This window comes from Phascolarctos cinereus, unplaced genomic scaffold (genome assembly GCF_003287225.1).
Source record: "Phascolarctos cinereus isolate Bilbo 61053 unplaced genomic scaffold, phaCin_HiC Scaffold_8;HRSCAF=390, whole genome shotgun sequence".
NCBI classification, from domain to species: domain Eukaryota; kingdom Metazoa; phylum Chordata; class Mammalia; order Diprotodontia; family Phascolarctidae; genus Phascolarctos; species Phascolarctos cinereus.
This window is the reverse complement of record NW_027556291.1, coordinates 38783796-38805332: the sequence shown is the minus strand read 5'-3', so window position 1 is coordinate 38805332 and position 21537 is coordinate 38783796. Positions and strand designations below refer to the sequence as shown.

The 21537-nt window shown below is 43.8% G+C and overlaps 1 protein-coding gene across 4 annotated transcripts in view; it reads right to left on the bottom strand.

The window, feature by feature from the left end:
- FGF13 (fibroblast growth factor 13) overlaps positions 1-21537 on the bottom strand; it is a 499700-nt gene that overhangs the window by 98916 nt on the left and 379247 nt on the right. For 3 of the 4 annotated variants that reach the window (XM_020971767.2, XM_020971771.2, XM_020971770.2), the window contains 2 exons: positions 8392-8502; positions 1463-1566 (listed from right to left, as the gene is read on the bottom strand). In XM_020971767.2, the coding sequence (XP_020827426.1) occupies positions 1463-1566; positions 8392-8502 (215 nt within the window). Of the gene's footprint in view, positions 1-1462; positions 1567-8391; positions 8503-10706; positions 11872-21537 lie in introns of those variants that run through there. The other variant, XM_020971769.2, reaches the window with a different exon arrangement.

The following is a 21537-nucleotide window of genomic DNA, read 5'->3' as shown; positions in this document are numbered from 1 at the left end:
TTTCCTTTTCTACAAACTGGGACATTTTCATGAATTCTGGATTCCCACAGCTCCCTTATCTCAGTGAACTCAAGTGAAGTAAAAAATTTAGGGCACTGAAGTCACCATATATTTCTGATTGGCAAGTTAGAAATCTGTCATAGGTCATATCAGAGAAAAAAGATTTAAGCAAAAACGTCTGAGATATATTGAAGGACTTAATTCCTATGTAATTTCAGACACATCTGACATCACAGGGAAATCCTTCCCCTTCTTAAAGGCTAGCTTGTCAATAATAATAATAACAAAAATAACAACAACAATAGTAATAGCTAGCATTGCGTAGTGACTGCTATGTGCCAACACTGTGCTATTAGTTTGCCATATATAATCTGTAGCCCTATGTTGTACACACCCTGATTTATGATCAAAATGGTGACATTTAGCCTAGGGCTTATTTGTTTTTTTGGTTGGTTGTTTTTTGTTTTTTGCTGCCAAGTGTAATGCCTGCAATTCCTTGTCAAAATGGACAAAAACAACCTCACCTGGGCCTAGGGTTATGAATGTCAGAGTAAATTTTTGTTCCAGGCATTTGTAAATTTAAAAAAAATCCCTATTCCCCACCACTATGTACACTGAGAAGGCCGCAAAACTGTTCTCTATGGAGTGGTTGAGCTGTGTCTGATGGGAAGACAGAGGATCCAACACTAAGAAGATGCCCATGGCATTCAACTTGAACCACAGAGAGCAAATGAAGCATCAGAATAATGTGCCCTGGAGGCAAGCACAGGGGGAGGGGAATCCCACTTTCTTCTAAAGGAATAAAAAGAAACTGGCTCAGCTTCACAGGGCCAGAAACTGAGAGACCAGTGAAACTGTGACTCTCCCAAGTATTTGGTATTTACATTAAGGACCAAAGAGATGCTGAATGCAAGGATTCTATCTCAGCAATTTAGGATAAACAGTGTTAGCTTTAAATGATTAATGTTGATGTGTAGATGATTCTTCCCATGAAGCTCATTTATCTATACAAAGGTTCAATTTCTATCAAGGCCACTTTTCCCTGCAGTGCCAACTAGCACTTTTAGTGTTGTATCAGACATGAATTTTTAGAGCTCAGCTAGTCCAATGCTTTGTCTAATGCAGCATCCCTCTAAGAGGTCAGCCAGCTGCTGGTGACAGTGGAAAACATCAGAGCAAAAGCAGCCAAGGGACTTTCTCTTAATTTTATTTGACGAAACACAGAATAATTGCAAGAGCACTGGATCTGGAGCCCGAGTACCTGGGTTTTAATTCTGCCTCAACCATCTGTTACCTATGGCATCTGAGGCAAATGAATTTATCCTCTTTGGGACTTGGTTTCTTTAATTGCAAAATAAAGGAGTTGAACAAGATTTTCTCAAAGGTCCCCTCTACCTCTGATCCTCTCATCACTACCATAGATATTAACACAGTACATATGCACACAAACTATACAACTTACCGATGGGTACAGATATCCCTCGCTGTTCATCGCCAGGTATAATTTTGTTTGAACTCCTTGGATGGCCACCACTCGTAACCCCACAGGAATGAGGTTAAACAGTGCTGAGATGGGGAAAAAACCAAAATATTACAACCATGATTTCCATACAAAGGAGAAAAACAGTTCATCTTCATTATACATGCATTGTGTAAATCTACAAAAGCAGATGCTTTCTTAGGAAGGATGCAACTGCTGAGGACACAATTTCTTTTTTTTTCAATTAGTTAAGTATTTATTTTCTCTCTCCCCAATAAAGGAACAAAAATACCTTCTAGTTTTCTATAAGCCCAAAGACCCTATATTACTTGGAAAACCGGAAAGCCTTCTGGCAGAAATCAGAACACTTAATTTCCAGTTGTACTAAAAAAAAATCCCAGGCAGTATCTCCATGTGGCTGAGCCTTTTAGCAATAGCTAAAGAACACAGCCCAAAAAGCTCTGGTTTTTGGTATCTCCAAGGTGCGAGCACAGTATCTTCCTAGTCTCTGTGGAGAGGTATTTCCCAGGCTATAAAATTTCCCTTTCATGGACTACTATGGCCACTGGCTGATTTAATTTTGGTTTGGACCCACTAGATATCATTTCACTAGAACACAATCATATCCCAAATCTGCAACTGGTTTAGGGGAGTAGTCAAAGGCTTAGAATAATGAAATAAATTGCAGTTTCCAATGTAGGTTTCAGTACTACGGAATTAGGCTGCCTTAATCTCTCAAGCAAGATGATCAGACATAATGAGAATGTCAAAAGGACTTTTAGGCATAGCTAGATCATTGACCATCTCCTCCAAATTCAATTTTTCTAAAATTCAACTCATTCTGTAATAGATATCTAACACCTTCACAATTCCATGGGAAAATAAAGCTCTATTTCAAAAATAAATTTTGAAGTTTGAAAATAAAATCAAACAAGCTGCTTCCCAGGTTAGACAAGACTGTTTTCATCTGTTAGGGAGTTACTGAGTGCATGGCCAGCCACTCCAATGCCCCACACTGCAGATATGCAGCTTACCATCTAGTAACATATCTCAGAACCAAATGAAGCTCTATGTCTCTCTTCTTCTCCTTTTCCTACATCTTTCTATCCTTCTTTTCTCAACTTCAGTCTGCTTCTCCTTCTTTCATGTTGTATTTTTCCTTTGCTTTCTCTCTCATAATTTCAATAAATAACTCTTGACACATTAAAACATATATTTATACATGTATACACACATATAACTATTAGTTTTACATTCCATTTTAAAAGCAGGCAAATTGAATGCCTTACAGTGTATGTGTGTGTGTGTGTGTATGCGCAAGCTAACACAGAATCCTCAACAGATAAAAATCCCCCTTAACGTACACACACCCAGGTTTTTGATCGAATTTCTCCCAGAGGTTTGGCATCACTCAGAGGCAGCCAGGGAAGATGTTTGTTTGAAGGTTTCCTGTTTTCGAAAAGAATCTTGCAATCTTGAGTTGGGGTGGGGGGGGGAAGGTTCAATTGATAAGTAGGGGGAAATAAACATGCCTATAGGTTTAACTCAAGATGTTTTTCCTTTGCAATGGTAAAGAGCCAAGTAAAACTGGGAGCCACTGGAGGCTTGGAAGAGATGCAACAGGGATCCAACAGACAGGCCACAGTGTTTACTTGAGGGTTCCATACAAATACATAATCCTGTACTGTTTTAAACATACATAGCACAATCTAAACATCTGTCTGGGTCCACTGTGGGAATGCAAGAAGACCATCAGGTCAGCACTGTCAGTCTGGTAAAATGCTGAGAATTACAGCATTTAGCAACCTTTGGAATAGTCTAATCCAGAGGTGAGGAACCTGCGGCCTCGAGCCCACATGTGGCCCTCTAGGTCCTCAAGTACAGCCCTTTGACTGAATCTAAACTTATTCTGTGAAGTTTGGATTCAGTCAAAGGGCTGCACTTGAGGACCTAGAGGGCCACATATGGCCTCGAGGCCTCAGGTTCCCCATCCTTGGAACCTTTTTATTTTTAAATTTTATTTCCAGCCATTTAAATGCCCATTTGCCCTGAAATATTCCCAGGGTAGTCTTCCTTAAAGGAACAAAATCTTTAGATGGGCAAGGATTGTTTACCCTGAGCCTTATCATCAGGCAGCAGCAAAGGTCACAGACATATTACATTTATTTCTATTGGAAACACTGGGCTCCGGTTAGGTTTATTTTATTTTTACTTGCAGAGTAGGAGCAAGCGGGCAGGCAGCTGGTGAGAAAGAGGCCCACATTGTGTTTCACCGTTAGTAGGTTTCACTGTGTGAAACCTACACCCAGACTCTGCTCACAATCGCACACCACTCACTGAAGGAAACCGGTGGGCGTCCTCCCCCTACCAGCTGTCTACTCACTCCCACACTGTGAATAAAAATATAACAGTACATTTTTTAAACATAGTGCTTGCAAGAGAATCTTTTGGAGGCAGTCCGTGCACCTTCCTTTCAAGAGATTACAGACTAGCATTATTGATTTCCTCTCACCGTGTCAAAGATGGTCAGTCAGTGCTTCTGAGCAGAGATGGTTACTGAGAGTCTAGAGAAGGAAGTGTGGAGTCACCCCAAGGGGGAGAATGTGGCTTCTCCTGTCTCTGTCTACATACTGCCCCAATATCCCCAGCCCTGATAACTGGAGTACACCGACAGGAGAAATTAGCAGACATAGGGATTTCCTTTGGTAAACCTCTGCTGGATTTTTCACTTAAATTCAGGGTGTTGCTGATGAGGAGCTAGGACATATTGTACAGTTCAAAATATAAGCGTTCACACCACATGTCACTGATGGCACCCCATTCACTACTCATTAAAAGCAGTGCCCTTCTGTTATGTGTGACACAGCTTGTAAGCCAGTAGCTCATGCTATATTTGACAATGCAACACACGTCCCTGAGGCTTGGTCTGTATCAGATATGTGCATATGTTATATAATGGGATGCTGGTCCTTTGCACAGTTGTTGACTGATGATCACTAATGCCAAGGGAAAACGGCATAGAATTTCATCACTAGAAAGACAATTATATTATTTAAAGGGGCCATGGTTACAAAATGGTAAGGATCTAAACAATTTTCCCCAACCCACTCACACTAGGACCTTACTGTAAGCTCTAGAGTACTAGGCTAAGAATGTACTAAAATATGTCTAAATTCAATTTAAGTATTGCTGTAGGTGACAAAGACACACGGACAAAGGCTCAGAGTCTCTTCATTTTGCTGGACAGTCAGAACCTTCATATTCTCCACATCACTGTTTGTAAGCACAAAAATGGACCTCCTTGATTTTCACCTCCTAATCTCTCCTGATTCAGGTTTTAATGAGAGGTGAAACTGGGGAGAAGAATCCAAAGAAGATGACAATCCACAAAACAGGATAACGAATTGAACCCTAAATGAAAGGGATGACTGTGTATTGCAATCTACAATTTTTCTTTCTTTCTTTCCTTTTTTTTTTACCCATTAACACCAATTTCCACGAAAACCCAACAAAAATGAGTCAACAACAACAAAAGGAGAAAGGAAGAGCTTATTAAAATTCTCCCTTTGTCACTGTTTTCTTCTAGGGATAGACACTAATTGGGCTTAGTTGGTTAAAAGCCTTTTTAAAATAAGAAGGCTAGTCTGGATCGAAATATAAAAGTGAGCATCTCGGGTGGGAAGCAGAGAATCAACATCTTCCTCCATGCTCTTTTTGCAAGAGAGGAGCCTTTCTTCATGAGAATACGACATGAATTCAAGCAGACTATCAACAAAAGCTAGTACCTCTTATTTATGATCCTAAGACAAATCCACTAAATCTCTTAACTCTCTTTGCTGGCTTGAGTCGTAGATTGGAATGGAAAGTTACTATATGATTTACCTATCCTCTCTGATTTCTCTTTACAAAAAGGAAGCAAATTTCTCTCATTTTGGAGACAGTGATTTAGTTTCATGTGAGCTACAGAAACAGCCCTTTCTCTGTATAAATATAGCTTATCATCCCACAGAACTCAATGTATTCTAGTACTTGTCAGTTTGGCTAAATTGGTCAATTTCTTGAAGGCAGAAATAATAAAAAGTCTCTTCATACAGGTGGGAAATGATGACAGGTTCAACAAATGTGGTGTCCTTGTAACTTTAAAACAGATGTATTCTTGAACTTTCAAAGGGACAGTGCAAAATATTCTTCCGAGAAAAATAGCCGTCGTTGCTCCCAAAGCTGTTACACTAAAGCAGCATTCATGAACCGTCTATCGTCTCTTCCTTTTCAAGGGAAAATACATAATTTATAAAGGCTGATGTTCTCATGATGAGAATTTTATTGGACTGACATTTACCACTGTAATGAATCTATGTTATGGAAGCTTAAATGTACGATACCAACACATATCTTAGAAATAAATAAATAGCCTCGGGCAAGTGCGAGGAACACCAATTTGCTTAATCAAGCCCTTGCCTGGCATGTCAGAAAGATCAATAACATGAAACCAATCAAAATTAAATATGTCAGCAAGACAGTAAAGAGAGAAAACTAAAGAAAATTCCATAAGTGCTTATTAATTACAGACTATATTAATAAAACAGTAATAGAGAGATATGTGTTTACTTGAGGCATTTAAAAAAAACTAATGATGATAAAGTTATAAATATTTCAGGGAAGAATTCTGTACTTCCATATTGCTCTTGCCCTTTCTGAGGAAAAAGAACATGACTGATTATAAAGCATTTTTATTTTTTATCATTTAATTATACTTTTTCTTAAGGATCACTTAGGGCACAAAACAGCCTTTAAATATTAAATGGAGACCCTGTGAGGTGAGACCCCTAGCCTCTGGTCACTCTGGCAATCAATGCTACCATTGACACACTTTATTCCTTATTCTGGTGCTGGTCCTCTGAGATGTTCAAGGTGCCGCGTTATGGTGTGCCAATAGCTACTACCTGGTTGGACCACTGCCGATAGCTTCAATATGCCTAAAAAAAAGAGTGAGCTGGGGCTTTAGGCTCTTTTATAATACAATTGTCAAAAAAAAGTCCCATGGAAACCCCCTTCCGATAGTGTGGTCAAAGACTTTATTAAAATTAAAGACAACAGGGAAACAAAGAGAGAAAGAGAGGAAGAAAGAAAAAAAAGAAAAGAGAAAAGAAAAGAAGGTATATGTACTGGGAAGTGAAGAGCACAAATGGTACCATATAAACTTAATCTATTTGGTTAAATCAAGGCAGGAATGGAGCTTGGACCATCAGCATAAACATAGCTACTATATCTAGAAAAAAAATTCATAAAATGTGCTACGGATGAATTAGGTTTGTCAGTTTTTACACAGCATAAAAGATGAGTCAATTTTTTTTTATTTCCTTTTTTATAAAACATACATGTGAACACTGGATTCAGAGTAGTAACTATCTTCTATGTGGGAACTGGAGAAGGTGCTAAAGATGAAATTGAGGTTGGGTGCAGTCAGCTAATATCTAAAACACAAATGAGCCTCCCTTCCTGCTGCAGAAGGTCCTGACTTTCTTCTGCAATCTGTTACAGCACTGCCCAAATTGTGATAGGTAGATATAGTCTACAGTATTATTTTACTCATTTGAGCGTGATGCTCTACCCTTTATCATCATGATCAAACTAAAACTCAGCTTTACACATCACTGAGAACTGGGCAGTGATGCAAATGGCAGGAAGGTGTAAATTGAGGGATGTTCACTAGGATATTGCTGGTCATATATACTTTAATATTAACGACAATAATGCAGCTCGCTGCAAAGCAATAATTCAAGTGGTTATTAAGGATTTTTCTCATCCTCAGCACCACAAGAGGCTTCTGAGGGTAGGTGATGGCAGCTCTCTCTGCAGTATGCTCTTGGGCATCTGCTCAGGAGATATCACTAAAGGACTTATTAACACCATGTACTGGGACCCTTCTCTGTGGGCTTGATGTCAAGGGGCAATGCTACTCTAAAGATGGGGCTGAGCACTCATTAGCAGGGAAACTATGAAACCATATCTGCTCTTCTGGGCTATGTTCCTAATCAACCTTGATGTTTACTAAGCATTTCTGAGGCAGTACAAATTGAGGAAAATACACTGCACATCCTGAGACCACATTATATTAATGCTGCAACTAATTTAATGAGTCTGAGTGCAAATAATGGCATGATGCAAATTATAACCATTTAAATAAGAGCTTTCAGTGCTTGTGATGTTTTCACTCTCCTCCCATGTAAAGGAAAGGACATATAATTAAGGATAATGTAACTTCTCGGAACCACGATTTCAGGTGTTATACATGATAGTGAACAACATCATTTTTGAAATATTTCCCTTTGGTTCACCATTTTAATCTCCATCTTGGTCTTTCCTTAAATCCTGCTTGAGAAAGGAGAAATTAAATTGCATTATCTGTCTAAGATCTCTCAAGTCGTCAGGTCTCAATTAGTGTATGAGTTATCAGAAGAAAGAAAATTATGTTTTTTTTTTCCTCTGTAGGAATGATGATTTTTCATGACATGTAACAACTCTACTCTCTTAGGATCAGACCCTTCTTAAGAGGGGAGAAAACATTCTATTTCAGGCTCAGTGTGTGGGTGAGTAAATTTTCTGTGGGGAAAATGTAATAAAATCCAAAGGACAGCCATAAACCTATTGAGATTGCCATGGAGATGACATTTGGATTGCTTTTTGGAGGGTGTCAACGTTATTTCCTATAGGTCATTGTTTTAATTGTTTTTTTTTTGTATGCCCTGCTTCCTTTTTAGTAATTTTTTTTTAAATAGGAGTGTACAGTGAGAATGTTGTTGGCATCCATGTCAGGAAATTACAAAGTGAGCTTATGGAAGTGGGGGGAATGAACAATATTTCACGAAATACACCAAGGTAATCTATTTATTTATTCTATAGGCACTTACTGTAGGTACTGTCTTCCTCTTTTGTCCCATCAACTGTTCCATCTGCCTGCAGCTGCAGGTGGTATCCTTGCCTGCTGTATAGCTTTGTAACTATACCCTTAAGTTGGGGCTCTGTAAATAAAGCAGTCATCAGGTTAATTGCAAATATGTGAACATGGACTTGCATCATCCCTGATTTCACAGGGCAGTTCTAGAACATTCTGTGTCAACTATGACAGAATACACTGCTGTAGAGACGTCCTGCTGAAGGTGAAAATCGACAAGTTTCAAAATCAATCTCTAACATGATTAAACATGGCTTTAGACACTGTAATGTAGGCGAGAACATCAAAGCTGCTTACGGTGTCTACAATTTAAACAGTGTGTCACCAGGCTTAAAAAGCACCTCCCTAGCTCATTGTAGATTAAGGATGTGCTGGCAAATGGCGTATTCTACCTTTTTAACAAGGTGCAATTTCTCATAGAGGAGGAAACGGAGGACTACAAAGATAATTTAGAACTGCTTGTCAATCAGGGACCAAAAGACATACGCATTAAGATTTCCTGCCTAACTACTTCAATTCAAATAAACAAAAAGAGCACATAACATGCAGCCCTAGAGGGATCAAAGAACTTGTCATTATCCAATGGGACTTAGGTGCAACAGAGCAAGAGAAAAGGAGAGAGGGCAGAATGCAGACAGTTATCAATTTAAAATTTAAACAGCCTTCTCAGAGGTCCGTGCGTATTACTTAACAGGTCAAAAGATGCAGTGATGCGGGGTTGGCTTTTTTTTTTTTGTTCTGGATACAAAATGATTTCATAAATCATTTTCGACTTAATCTCACAAAACAGCATATCCCAATAGCCTTATCCGAGAGTAAGATGATTATGCAATAGGCTTCACTCCAAACTCATCCTGGTTTAATCATAAAAATCACAAGAACCCAAATCTGCTTTTCAGAGTCCAGACATCTTGCACATCATATGCTCCTGCTGACTTATATGACACTAACATGTTTCACTTTCGAAATGCAAAAATCCATTTCCTATGTGCCCAGACCTGCATGCGTATGTACAAGATACAAGCATAGAAATGACAGGAGATGGATAGGTAGCGTTTTCTGTAATAATATTTACACTTGTTAAAGGAAAAAAATGGTCCAGTGAACTTCTTTTGGTTAACACTTGACGGAAAAGGCTTCCTGCGCCAAAGCTAGATGCCTTTCCCTCAATGCCAAAAGATGTGCCAAAATCACTTCTCTCCTTCCCCCTCCCCCCCAAACCCCTGAAGATTGTCTCCATGCTATTTCTACCCCCGGGTCTGGCCAGAGGCACCCCAATTTGCCAATTTCAGGTTTCTTCCTTGGCAGGACAAGGAGGTAATCAAGGTTTTCTTCCCAGCCTTCAATTATTACTCAGCTTAATCAGCTAGCTCTGTGCTAAGGGACACGCAGAATGTGTGTGTGGGGGGGGGGGAAGAGCAAGGATTTCAAAGCTGCACCACAGCTGTGCCTCAAGACACTGACATGATAAAAAGAAACGAAACACCCAAGCAAGGAAAATCCCAGCCTCCTGGGGTGTAAGATAGCAGGTGAAGGATCAGAAACACAATTTAGAACAAGAGAAAGAGGGGTTTTCCCTGGTTTTCTTATAAAAACAGTAAAGGGACTGGGGGTGAGGGGAGAGAATGGGATATATGACCAAAACCTAGCTTCCATCCTGAAATTTCTATGCCATTCACATGACAGCCCTGCCCTGTTAGGAATACATATAATACGTATGTGTGTTGCATGAAGGAGTCTGTATGCCCTCAAACAGGGCATGTCCTGCTGACCCCTAGCTTGGGCTCTGTTGCTCCTCTCTCGCCCCCTTCTTTTCTCCTCACCTCCCCCTTCCCTCTCCTGTCTTCCCCCTCCCTTCTCTTCCCCTCCTCCCCCTCCCTCTTCTGTCCTCCTCCTCCCCCTCCCTCCCTCCCTCTCCTCCCCCGCCCTTCTCTCCTCTTCTCCCTCCCCTCTCCTCCTCCCCTCTTCTCCCCTCTCCCCCTCCCCCCCACCAACAGTTGCACTGCAGCAAACATGAAACTGTCACGAAGGAGGCCAGAAACGCATCGCCTTCCCACGCACTCACACACACATCGCACCGCACCGACTGGCAACGCAAAAAACCCAAAAAACAACAAACAAACAAACAAACAAACACTTTCAAGGCTGAGCTACCAACTGGGAATCAAAGTCCTGGGGTAGGGGGTGAGGGCGGGGGAAGGGAGCCTGTCTTTGACAAAAATATCGCAAAGCAAAAAAAAAGATAAAGAATAGAAATCAATTTGCCCAGACCTGGTCTTCTCCTCCGCCTCTTCTTGGAGCCAAAGAGTTTGACCCGGGAGAACACATTCAACTTGTTTTTGTCGCAGCTGCCCTTGCTTTTGCTGGGGCTGCTGACACACTTGCAAGCGTTGGACTTCTCGCGCTCGCGGGCTTGCCTCTTCTGCCTGATCAGGGAACTGGCGATAGCAGCCGCCATGGCCACTAGCCCCAGCACCTCGCTGCCGCCCGGTCCCCCCCCGCTGCTGCTGCTGCTGCCGCCGCTCCCGCCCGCCTCGGCGCTAGCGCCGCCGCCGCCGCCGCCGGCTGCCCTGCTGCTCTTTACCTGCGCCTCAGACTCGAAGGCTCAGAGAAAAAACAGCAGCGAGCATACTGCGCTTACCCGCACCCTAGACGAGCTTGGACTCCTCAGGAGCGGAGCGCAGCGCAACGCAACGCAACGACAGACGGCGGCGGCAGCGGCAGCAGCAGCTGCGGTGGGCGAGGGGAGGCGAGGCGCGCGCCGCCCCCGGGCCCCGGGAGGGGGGAGGGAGAGGGAATCCGAGACACGCAGAGACCCGCAGAGACAAGGATGCACAGAGACAGACAGACAGACACACACACAGAGGGCCAGGGACGGGGAGGGGGCGAGTCACAGAAAAAGAGGGAGCGAGAGAGAGAGCGAGAGAGAGAACGAGTAAGAGAACGAGAGACAGAGACACAGAGAGACAGACAGAGAGACACAGAGAGAGGAAACGAGAGAAAGAGAAAGGGGCAGAGAGAGAGACAGAAGCAGAGAGAAGGAGAAAGAGAAGGAGAAAGAGAATAAAAGAGTGACAAAGAGAGAGAGCGACAGAGAGAGAGAGAAAGAGAAGATGGAGAAAGAGAGAGAGACTGAGAGAGAGGCGGAGAGACAGAAAGAAAGGGAGAGAAAGAGGGAGACGCAGAAAGAGAGGCAGAGAGCGCTCAGCGGGAGTCCGGCACACCAGGCACCCAGCGAGCGAGTGAGCAGGAGCAGGACAGAGCCGCTGGCCCCTTGGCCTCGAGGACACACACGCGCGCACACACACACACAGCGCGCGGAGCGCGCGCACACACCATGCAGACAGACGGACGCACGCAGCAGCAGCAGTAGCAGCAGCAGCAAGCCCAGTCACAGACAGAGGCAGAGCCACAGGCGCGCGCTCCGTTCCGCTCTGGACGACGCTCTGAGCTCAAGTCCAAACCAAACAGGTCCAGGGCAGCGGTGCCCCCGCCCCCCTCCTTCTGCCCCCCCCCGCCTCCGCCCCCGCCTCCGACGCCGCCCTTTGCGGTAAGGGGCTGGTGGGAGGGGGGAGCTGCTCTCTCTCGCTGTTGGGTCCTGGCAACTTCTCGCCCCCTCCTCCGCGCAGGCGAAGTTGGCAAGCAGCAGTTTTTGGAAGGGGCTCCCACAGGTAAAAGACCTAGCCGTCTAGCTGCTGCTGCTGCTGCTGCTGCTATCGCCGCCACCACCGCCGCCGCTCCCTGACCTCAGGCGCGATCGCACCGTTGCCATTCAGTCACCACAGACACTGGCCCCGAGAGTGCGACCACCAGGTCCCCCTCTACTTCCCCCCTTTCATTTCCTCTCCTCTCTCTTCCTCTCTCCGGCTTTCCTCTCCCTCCTTTCCAGATCTTTCTCTACTCCTCCCCCTTCTCTTCCCTCCCCCCTGTTCCTCTCATTTCCCCCCTCCCCTCTCTCTTCTCCTTTCCTCACCTACCCTCTCCCTTCTCTGCCCCCTCCCTGCCCCTTTCTCCTCTTCCCTCCTCCCTTCCCCTCCTATACTCTCCCTTCTATTTCCCTTTATTTTTCCCCTCATTTGCCTTTCTGTCCACCAGCCTTTCACTCTTTTCCTCCTTCCTTCTCCCAAGGAGAGACACATGTTCAGTGATTAAAAGAAAAATGAATATTCTTCTTTCCTTCCTGCTTTCTCCTCTCTTCTTCCTTCTTTCCTTTTTCTCCATTTCCTGCCTCTCTTCCCTCTTCCTCTTCTCTCCTCCATTTTTCTTTTCCCCTCATCCATTCTTCCCTTTTCCTCTCCTCTCCCTTTTTCTTCTTTCCATCTTTCTCCCCTCTTCTTCCTTCTTTCCTCCTCCTCTTTTCTCCCCTGCCTTTACTTCCCCCAGCCAGCTTCTTCCCTATCTTCTCTTCTCCCCATCCCAACTTTCAGAAACCCCCATACTTGGCCCCTCTTCTGCAGATTGTGTGCGTATGTGCGTGTTGCATGTAGATTTTCCATTTCCCTTCCCTTCCCTCTTCCTGGAAGGAAGACTGCAGGAAGAAACGGTGATGGCCAGGCACAGGGGGCTGAGATGGGTCTGGGGTGGGATACGAGGGAACCTTGGGGGGCTCAGCTTTCCAGGATGCTTTAGGAAGTTCCCCTCTCTAGGAGGACACTGAGGACAGGGGTTGAGGGCTCCCGGATGGCTCCCCACAGGCCCCAGAAACAGCAACGCTGGCACTGCGGCAGCAGGAGCCACAGGTCAGTGGAGGCCGTGCAGCCCGCCACCCAGTGGTTTGTGAGCACTGCTCATTTGGGACCCAATGGTTCAGTCCCTTTGAACCCTGATCCTGCCCCCCTCCCCATCCTTCTTCGGGATTGGAGGGAGGAAGCGGTAAGGCATGAGAATTTTGAGAGCTATTCACATTTATTTTTCTTCTTTTAATCACTGACTTGTGGCTCCTGGTGCTCTAATCTCTCACCTCTGTAAACCAGAAGAGAGGGATTTTTCTTTCTCCCTTGGCTTCCACCTACCCTTCTTTCTCAAGTGCACACACAAAACCTGCCCTGACCCTTTCAGGAACCATATACAAGAAGCTAGCCTGGTCTCTTGCCGTCCTCTATCAATTTCCATGCACAATCTAGGCACATTTACTTACTCCCTTTTCCTCATGTTCTATGAAACAAGAAGGGCCAGTGTGAAAAAGAATCAGATTTGCAAATGCAAATAAGAAGTATGTCCCATCCACCACCCCAATCACTGTTTGAACCCAATAATTTTTCCAGCTCCCTTCTTGCCCCCTTTTCTCTCGCTCTTTTCAGATGTGACGCAGGCATTAAACCAGCTGCTTTGCACATCTCCAGGCTCATTCCCCTTACTGCAAAGGACGATTTTTTTTTCAGGCTTATTAAACCAACATGGCTGAAACAATTAACAGTCAAAGTCAGTTTCTAGTACTTCTCACAAGAAGCTATTGCCCAGTTCACTCCCACATGTGTGTATGTCCTTGATAAGGAACACTGGTGAGTGTCTGGGAGGCAGGTGTTTTTTCAAAGAGAAGCCTGCCGGCTTGGTTAGTGCTGAGTATCTAGGGAGACTTCTGGCAAAAACCCTTCCATTTTCTGCGGGTTAGCCTCCTCATTTGCTCTTTCGGCATTTTAAAGATGGGGAGAGAAGGAAAGAAGGAAAGGGAGGGGGTGGGAAAAGGAAGATGAAGGAAGTAAAAAGAGGGGTTGAAGGTAAAGAAAAGAAACAGAAGTGGTTGGAGAGGAAGAAAAGAGAAGGAAGAAAATGGAAGGAAGCAAATGGAGGAATTAATTTTATAAAGGAAAAGAGGAAATAAAAGGGAAAATCCAGGGCTACAGAGAAAGAAAATGGACAGAAAGAAAGGGAGAGGTTGTTGGAAAGAAGGAAAATAGGAAAAAATGAGAGGTAGAAAATGGAAGAAAGGGAATGGAGAAGTGGTTGGAAAGAAGGAAATTAGAGGAGAAAATTCATGAGTAGAGAGAAAGAAAATGGAAGGAAGGGAATTGGAAAGTGGTTGGAAAGAAGGAAAATATAAGGAAAAATGCAGAGATAGAGAGAAGGAAAATAGAGGGAAGGAAATGGAAGGGTGGTTGAAAAGAAGGAAAATTGAGATGGGAAGGGAAGGGAATAATCATTTATATAGCACCTACCAGGTGCCACACTGTGCTAAGTACTTTACGGATATTATCTCATTTGATTCTCACAGCAACCCTGTGAGGTAGGTGCCAATAACCCCATTATCCTGTTGAAGAAACGGAGGCAAACAGTGACTTGCCCAGGGTCACACAGCTAGTAAGTAGCTGAGGCCATGTTTGAACTCATCATCCTGTCCCAAAGCCCAGTTGTGCCACCAACTGAGTCCTAGGTGAAGACATTAGAAGTGGAACATATGAGGGTGATGTCAAGAAGGAAAATACAAGGCAAATGGAAGGAAGGATATGGAAGGGGTGGTTGGAAAGAAGGACAATAAATGGAAGAAGATGGTGAAGGTCCTCAGATCATTCAAAACAGGGATCAGTTATAGGAAGTGGGCATGTTCAGAGGGCAGAAAAGAAGTCTTTAGGGGGCCAGAATAGCTGTATTCGAGAGTCTGAAGGGCTATCATGTGAAAAAGATCAGCTGGGTTCTGCTTGGCTCCAGAGGGCAAACGCAGGAGCAGCAGAGAGGTAGATTTTCCAATACCGCTCAGAAGATTAGGGGCTCACGATTCCTAGGGGTTTCTGAGCAACGGCTAGAAGGCTGCTTGTCAGATGTTGTGGAAGGGGTGTGGGTTGGCAAGGCCTCTGACTGGCTGGTCTTTGAGGTTCCTTCCCAATCTGAGAGTGTGTTAGTCCTGTCTCGAAGAGTCAGTCTTTCCTTCCAAGTGCCAAGCCCAGAATAAGATTAAGCCTCTCTCAGGCAAAGACTGATATTCTGAATAGTTCCCTTGGGAAGAGGAGGATTCCCCATGAAAACAGAGATCCCGGCAAATGTTCTTTTCCATGGCCACCAGGGCAGACTCCAGTCTTGAGACAGTTTAATCAACTTCTGTTCTCACTGCCCCAGGTTGGAACATTCCTCACTTCTACAGCCAGTCTGGCTCTTCTCTTTATTTTCAAGTTCCATTTACTAAGTCAAGTGAATAGAGGCTGAAGGCAGAAAGAGCTGGATTCAAGTCCTGTCTCTCACACATCCAGGCTATGTGAATCTAAGTGAGTAAGTCATTTCCTATCTCTGTGCCCTCATGTAACTCTTGAAGGCTGACGGGGTGCCACCTGCATCAGTAGACGGAATTTCTTCTTCCAGAAATTCTCTTTACCAATGAAATCGCAGGCCTAGTCCCTATCCATTTACTAAGTAATTCTCTGTGCCTTCTCCAGTCCCTAAATTCTTACCAAGAACCTCAGTGGGAGGAATGAAAGTGAAGGTTTATGGTCACTCACACTGACCCTTAAAGGTTCTTCGAAGGTTGCCTGTTGACTGGCTAGGCCAGAGTTTAATGGATATGTGAGAGAAATGGACACCCCCAGAAATATATGTCACCTGAGATGACAACGTCTCTGTATCCCCAGCACTTTAACATTGTACTTGGCACGTAGTAAGCATTTGAAAAATTCTCATTCATTCACTCTGGAATAATCATGGTTACCGATCATTTTACACACATGATCTCACTGAATCCTTGTAACAACCCCCATGGTGCTGGTACTGCAGGGCTGGTTATCCCTATTTGACAGATGAGGAAACAGAGAGGCAGTGGGTCATATACCTGCCAAGAGACAGAGTTAGGAATCAGACCCAGACCCCTTGATGCCAAATCTCCGTGTTCTTTACATTGTACCACACTTCCCCTCTTTAAAGATCACAGAAATTCACTCTTAGATTGCACAGAGCCATGCAGTCCAACTAGGGTGTATTTTTAACAGCTTCCCATAGTACACTCCAGCCAAACACCATTCCTCCAACAGTGAACTAAAGAAAAAAAATGAGTAGGATTACTAGGGTTTGGGGAAGGGAGAAAATAATGGTCAGCTAGTCAACATGCATTTATTAAGCTTACTAAGTGCCAGGCACTGTGTTAAGCCCTTGGGATACAAAGAGAGGCCAAAATATAATTCCGGAACACTTAGAGAGAAGGTACTAGCAGTGGGGTGGGACCAGGAAAGGCCTTATGTAGAAGATGGGATTTAATCTGAATCATGAAGGAGGCCAGGAGGTTGAGAAAGGAAAGCTTTGCAGGCATGGAGGAGAGCCAGGGCAAAGACATTGAGCTGAGAGATGGTGAGGTATGTGAGAAGGGCAGAAAATATCACTGGGGCCTGTCCCATGATAGATTCCTGCTCTGTCCCACTTCCACCCTGGTGGATGTTTTGGTTGAACGAGGGGTTCTGAACAAAGGCAACAAAGCATGACACCACGCTAGCTGCTGCCTTCTTCGCCTGTCGCTTTTTGACCTAAGGTGCTGTGGCTTTTCCTGAACTGGGGCACACTCTGGCTGGGCACAGTCCAGCTCTCTGTTTCTAGGCTTTCTCTGAGCAACGGCATGTCTCTACACACACACATACACTTGAACCTACCTAGAGCAGCACTGAGAAAGTGGGAAAACACCCACACCTAACACCGAAAAGCACAGAAATGGGAGCCAGGACAACGGCCCTGCCATCAATTAGTTGTGGGATTTTGAACTAATCACTGAACTTGGGGTTGCTTCCATTTTCTCACCAGCAAAATAAATTGGCGCCTAGGGTCCCTTCTGGCTCAGATATCCCATAATAATAGCTAACGTTCCCATAGAACTTAAAGGTTTGCAAAGCTATTTACAACTATAGTCTCATGCCCAATGCTCCGCTTCCCCCCACCATGTCCTCTTCAGTCCAGTGACACTTGGTCTCTGTGCTGTTCCTCAAACAAGATATTCCATCTCCCAACTCCAGGTATTTCCCCCTGGCTGTCTGCCCCCTCCCCAATGCCTGCAATGCTCTTTACTCCTTAGAACCACTCCCTCCCAAGCTTCCCTTGCTTTCTTTGAGTCCCAGCTAGACTCTCACCTCCTACAAGAAGCCCTTCACAATCCTCTTTAATATTAGTGCTTCCCTCTGAAATTATCTGCAATTTATCCTGTCTGGATTTTCTAAGTACAGAGTTGTTTACAAGTTGTCTTCCCTATTAGACTGTGAGCTCCTTGAGGGCAGGTACTGTCTCCTGCCTTTCTTTGTCTTCTCAGCAGTCAGTCCAGTGACTGGTATACAGTGGGTGCTTAAGTTGTTGATTGACAAAAACTCTATATTATCCTTATTTTACAGATAAGGAAACTGAGGTTAAGAAAGGTTGAGTGGTACAGGGCTATGCAGCTAGTAAATGTCTGAAGCAGAATTTGAACTTTTCAACTCCCAGACCAGCCCTCTATCTACCACCTAAAGGCTTCGTGAGTCACAGCTCGCTTGCTCGCGCTCTCTCTCTCTCTCGCTCTCGCTCTCTCTCTCTCTCTCTCTCTCTCTCTCTCTCTCTCTCTCTCTCTCTCTCTCCCCCTCCCCCTCCCTCCCTCCCTCCTCTAAGTCGGAGCAAAAAAAGTGTACTCTAGGACAGCTGAGTATAATTCCCTAGACTGCAGGTTCCTAGAGTACAGGCCTCTTGTCTTATCTTGTGCCTAGAACAGTGCATTGCACATGGTAGACACCTGACTTAATATCGGTTTGGTTAATACGTGAAAATATGCATACACACATACACATACACTGTGTACATTGGAGATATAGATACAGACATGAAAAAATAAAAACATCTCTGTAAAAAAATCCTTTGGTTTCCATCATCATCTAAATTCCCCATGAAGCTCAGGCAGTATTGAATCGTTTTTTGCAAACTTGTCTCAGAGAGTTATGGGAGTTATCGGGGCATAGATTTCTTGTCTCTTTCTGTGAATCCCTTTTGGCAGGTCACAGATGAGGTGAAAGGAATCTGATGAAACCTGCTCTCAGGAGCCTTCTCTCCAAGAGAGACAGACACCCAAACAGACATGACATTGATGAGCAAAAAAAAAACCCACCAAAAAACAAACAAACAAACAAACAACATGGCAAGTGAGCCTCTTTGGCTTCTGCAATCAAGGAGGAATCAGCTGCTTCCAAGACACCCAGAAAAATGAGAGGCTGTCCTTTCTCTGGGCTAAATCCCATTTGCTTTTTTGCTCAGTCTGCTTCCCTTCTCTCAAAGTCCATCAGCTTATGGATATTGCCAGGCACATAGCAGAAGGCTTTATGTCTGAGACAGAGGCACAGAATGGGAGCCAGGTTCAGAATCCAAGAGGTCAGGAGCCTGGGGATGGCACCAAGGTGGCAAGAGGCTTGGCTGGACTCAGCCACCTTCTTTAGAGTACCTAATTATGCCCCCAAAGCATTGGGGAAAGTCTGGGGAGAAATACAAATGAGCAGATTAGAGAAAGGCCATTAACAAAAGCTGTGTCACTTAACTAGAGTCCATAAGAAAAATGCAATTTCGAGAAACAGTCAATGTCACACTGCTGGGATTCCAGGAACAGAAAGAGTGAGTTCTGTACTCCAGAACAGAACCTGGCACATTTCTGAGCTGGCAAAGAGTTGGTACTAGTCACAGACATGGAGGAGAGATGCATCAGAAGTGAAGGTTTCCCTAAGACAATATTTAGAACAGGACAGACTGGCACTGGAGAATTGTTAGAGGTGTTGGGGGCCTTAGAGTTCATCTAATCCAAGGGGGCTTATCCTTTTTATTGCATGGGGTCCTTCTGAGAAAAATGTTTGTACATGCAATAATTTTTTAAAAAACCTATCAGACTACAAAGTAAACTAATAATGTTGAAATACAGTTAATAATTATAATAATAATAATAAGACAGGCTCAGATACCCTGGAGGGTTAAGTATTCCTCATCTAGTCCAAACCCTTTCATTTTTCAGGGGTGGAAACTGAGGTGCACAGAAAGGTAGTGACTAGCCCAAGGTTACAGATTGATTGGCTGTCCTGATTTGTATGCAGAATAAAAAGCCAAGTAGCCCTGAGCATAGGTCTTATTGCTACAGCATCCCTGTCTTCATTATGCCTTTTCTCCCAGATCATTTTCTAAATACTTAAGCTATAGAATTTACTGAAGCCACTCCTGATTTATATTTAAAATCAATTGGAAAAACACTGATTAATTCTGGTTCTCAAGAAAGAAAATTCTATAACCCCCATAAAAAGTTCATTATTCACTCATAATTAATTAACATTATAATCATAAAACATGGCTGACAGTCTTCATTCCATCTATGAACTCAATGCCTGGCCAATTAATTAGCCATGGGAGTAGCAGCAACAAGAGATTCTGGCTTTTGATGACCTCTTTGGTCATTCAATCACCAGGACAGAGATAGAAATCTACCATGGCTGGGGTAATGACAATAATAATAATCAATATTTATATAGCACAGGAGGGTTTGCAAAGTGCTCACATATGTTATCTCATTTGCTGCTCATTTGAGGTAGGGGCCATCTGAATTATCACTCCTATTTTCCAGGTGAGGGTAAAGGTTTACCTCTTGTCCACAAAGGGAGCCCAAGAGAAGACAAGCTTAGGCTGCAATATGCTTAAGTTATATTTCTCAGAACCACAAGGATCCGTGGGGTACCTGTCACACTGATGAAGGAGACAGACAAGCTTCTACAATTTAGCAGACCATCCTTGGCGGTAGTTGTGTCTGAAAACCAGTCATCCCAAGTCTCTGGTCTTCTGGTAATCAGCCAGGCTGGCCCTTGCATGACAACCCAGAGTTTGAGTTCTATGAGCCTTGCCTTTGTCACCCCCATGACGTATTAGAGGAGGGCTCTGATTACATATGAAGGAACGACTTTTGCCAGTGAAGATCGTTAATTACAAGAATGGGTTCCCAAGGGAACTTCGTGACCCCCCTTTGTACAGAAACCTTTACAAACACAACAGAATCTCATTCCTTTGGGATGGTGGAGGTGTGACCCCACCTAGAGGTTGGTGAAACCCTATTTTTCTGGGCATATGCTATAGGAATGGTGTCTCACAAAAGGGTGGTTGGGATAGAGCTGGCATCATAATACGGTACAAAGTCCACAAGGAAGAAAAAGGATTTTCTTTAGGCCTGGCTTTATCACTTCTTCCTAGCTTCTTGGTGGCACAGTGGATAGACAGCTGGGCTTTGAGGCAGCAAGAACCAAGTTCAAATCCTGCCGCACACATTTACTAGCTATGTGACCCTGGGCAATTCACATAACCTCTCTTATCTTCCATTTCCTCATGTGTAAAATCAGGGTGGTTGTGAAGCTCAAATAAGAAAATTTATGGGGGCACCTAGGTGGCACAGTGGATAGAGCACTGGCCCTGGAGTCAGGAAGACCTGAGTTCAAATCCAGCCTCAGACATATAACACTCATTAGCTGTGTGACTCTCGGCAAGTCAACCCCAATTGCCTCACCAAAAAAAAAAATTATTTAAACCTTAAAGTGCTACATAGATGCTAGAGTTATCACTATAAATTATATGGCAATTGTATGGCAAGTTACTAATCCTCTTGGGGCCCCAGTTTCCTCATCAGTGCAATGGCGATAATGAAATGTGCTACTTTCCTCTCAGGTTGTTAGAAAAATTAAATGATAGAATATATGTGATATACTTTGTTAACAGTAAAGAATTATATAAATACAAGTGTGACCACATAGTACTTAAGGGGCAACGTAAGGGCCTTGTTACTCTGAGCCTGATTTTTTTTTTCTTTGCTTCTAACAGCCTAGAAAGGGGATTTAAAGTACAGGGGAAGGTTAAAGTCTGGTATAGCACTAGGACCACTGTTGGTTCTTATGATATAAAGAGATTCTTGACTTTTTTTTAAGGCAGTAGGGGGTAAGTGACTTGCCCAGGGTCACAGAGCTAGTAAGTGTCAAGTGTTTGGTCTGAGGCTGGATTTGAATTCAAGTCCTCCTGATTTCAGGGTTGGTACTCTATCCACTGTGCTACCTAGCTGCCCGATTCTTGACTTCTTAAATAACACTTGGTTGATTTTATAATTAACAATAATCTCTTATTTATACTTCCTCCTCCCTCCCCAAAAACCTATTTTTTCCATCTTAGAGAA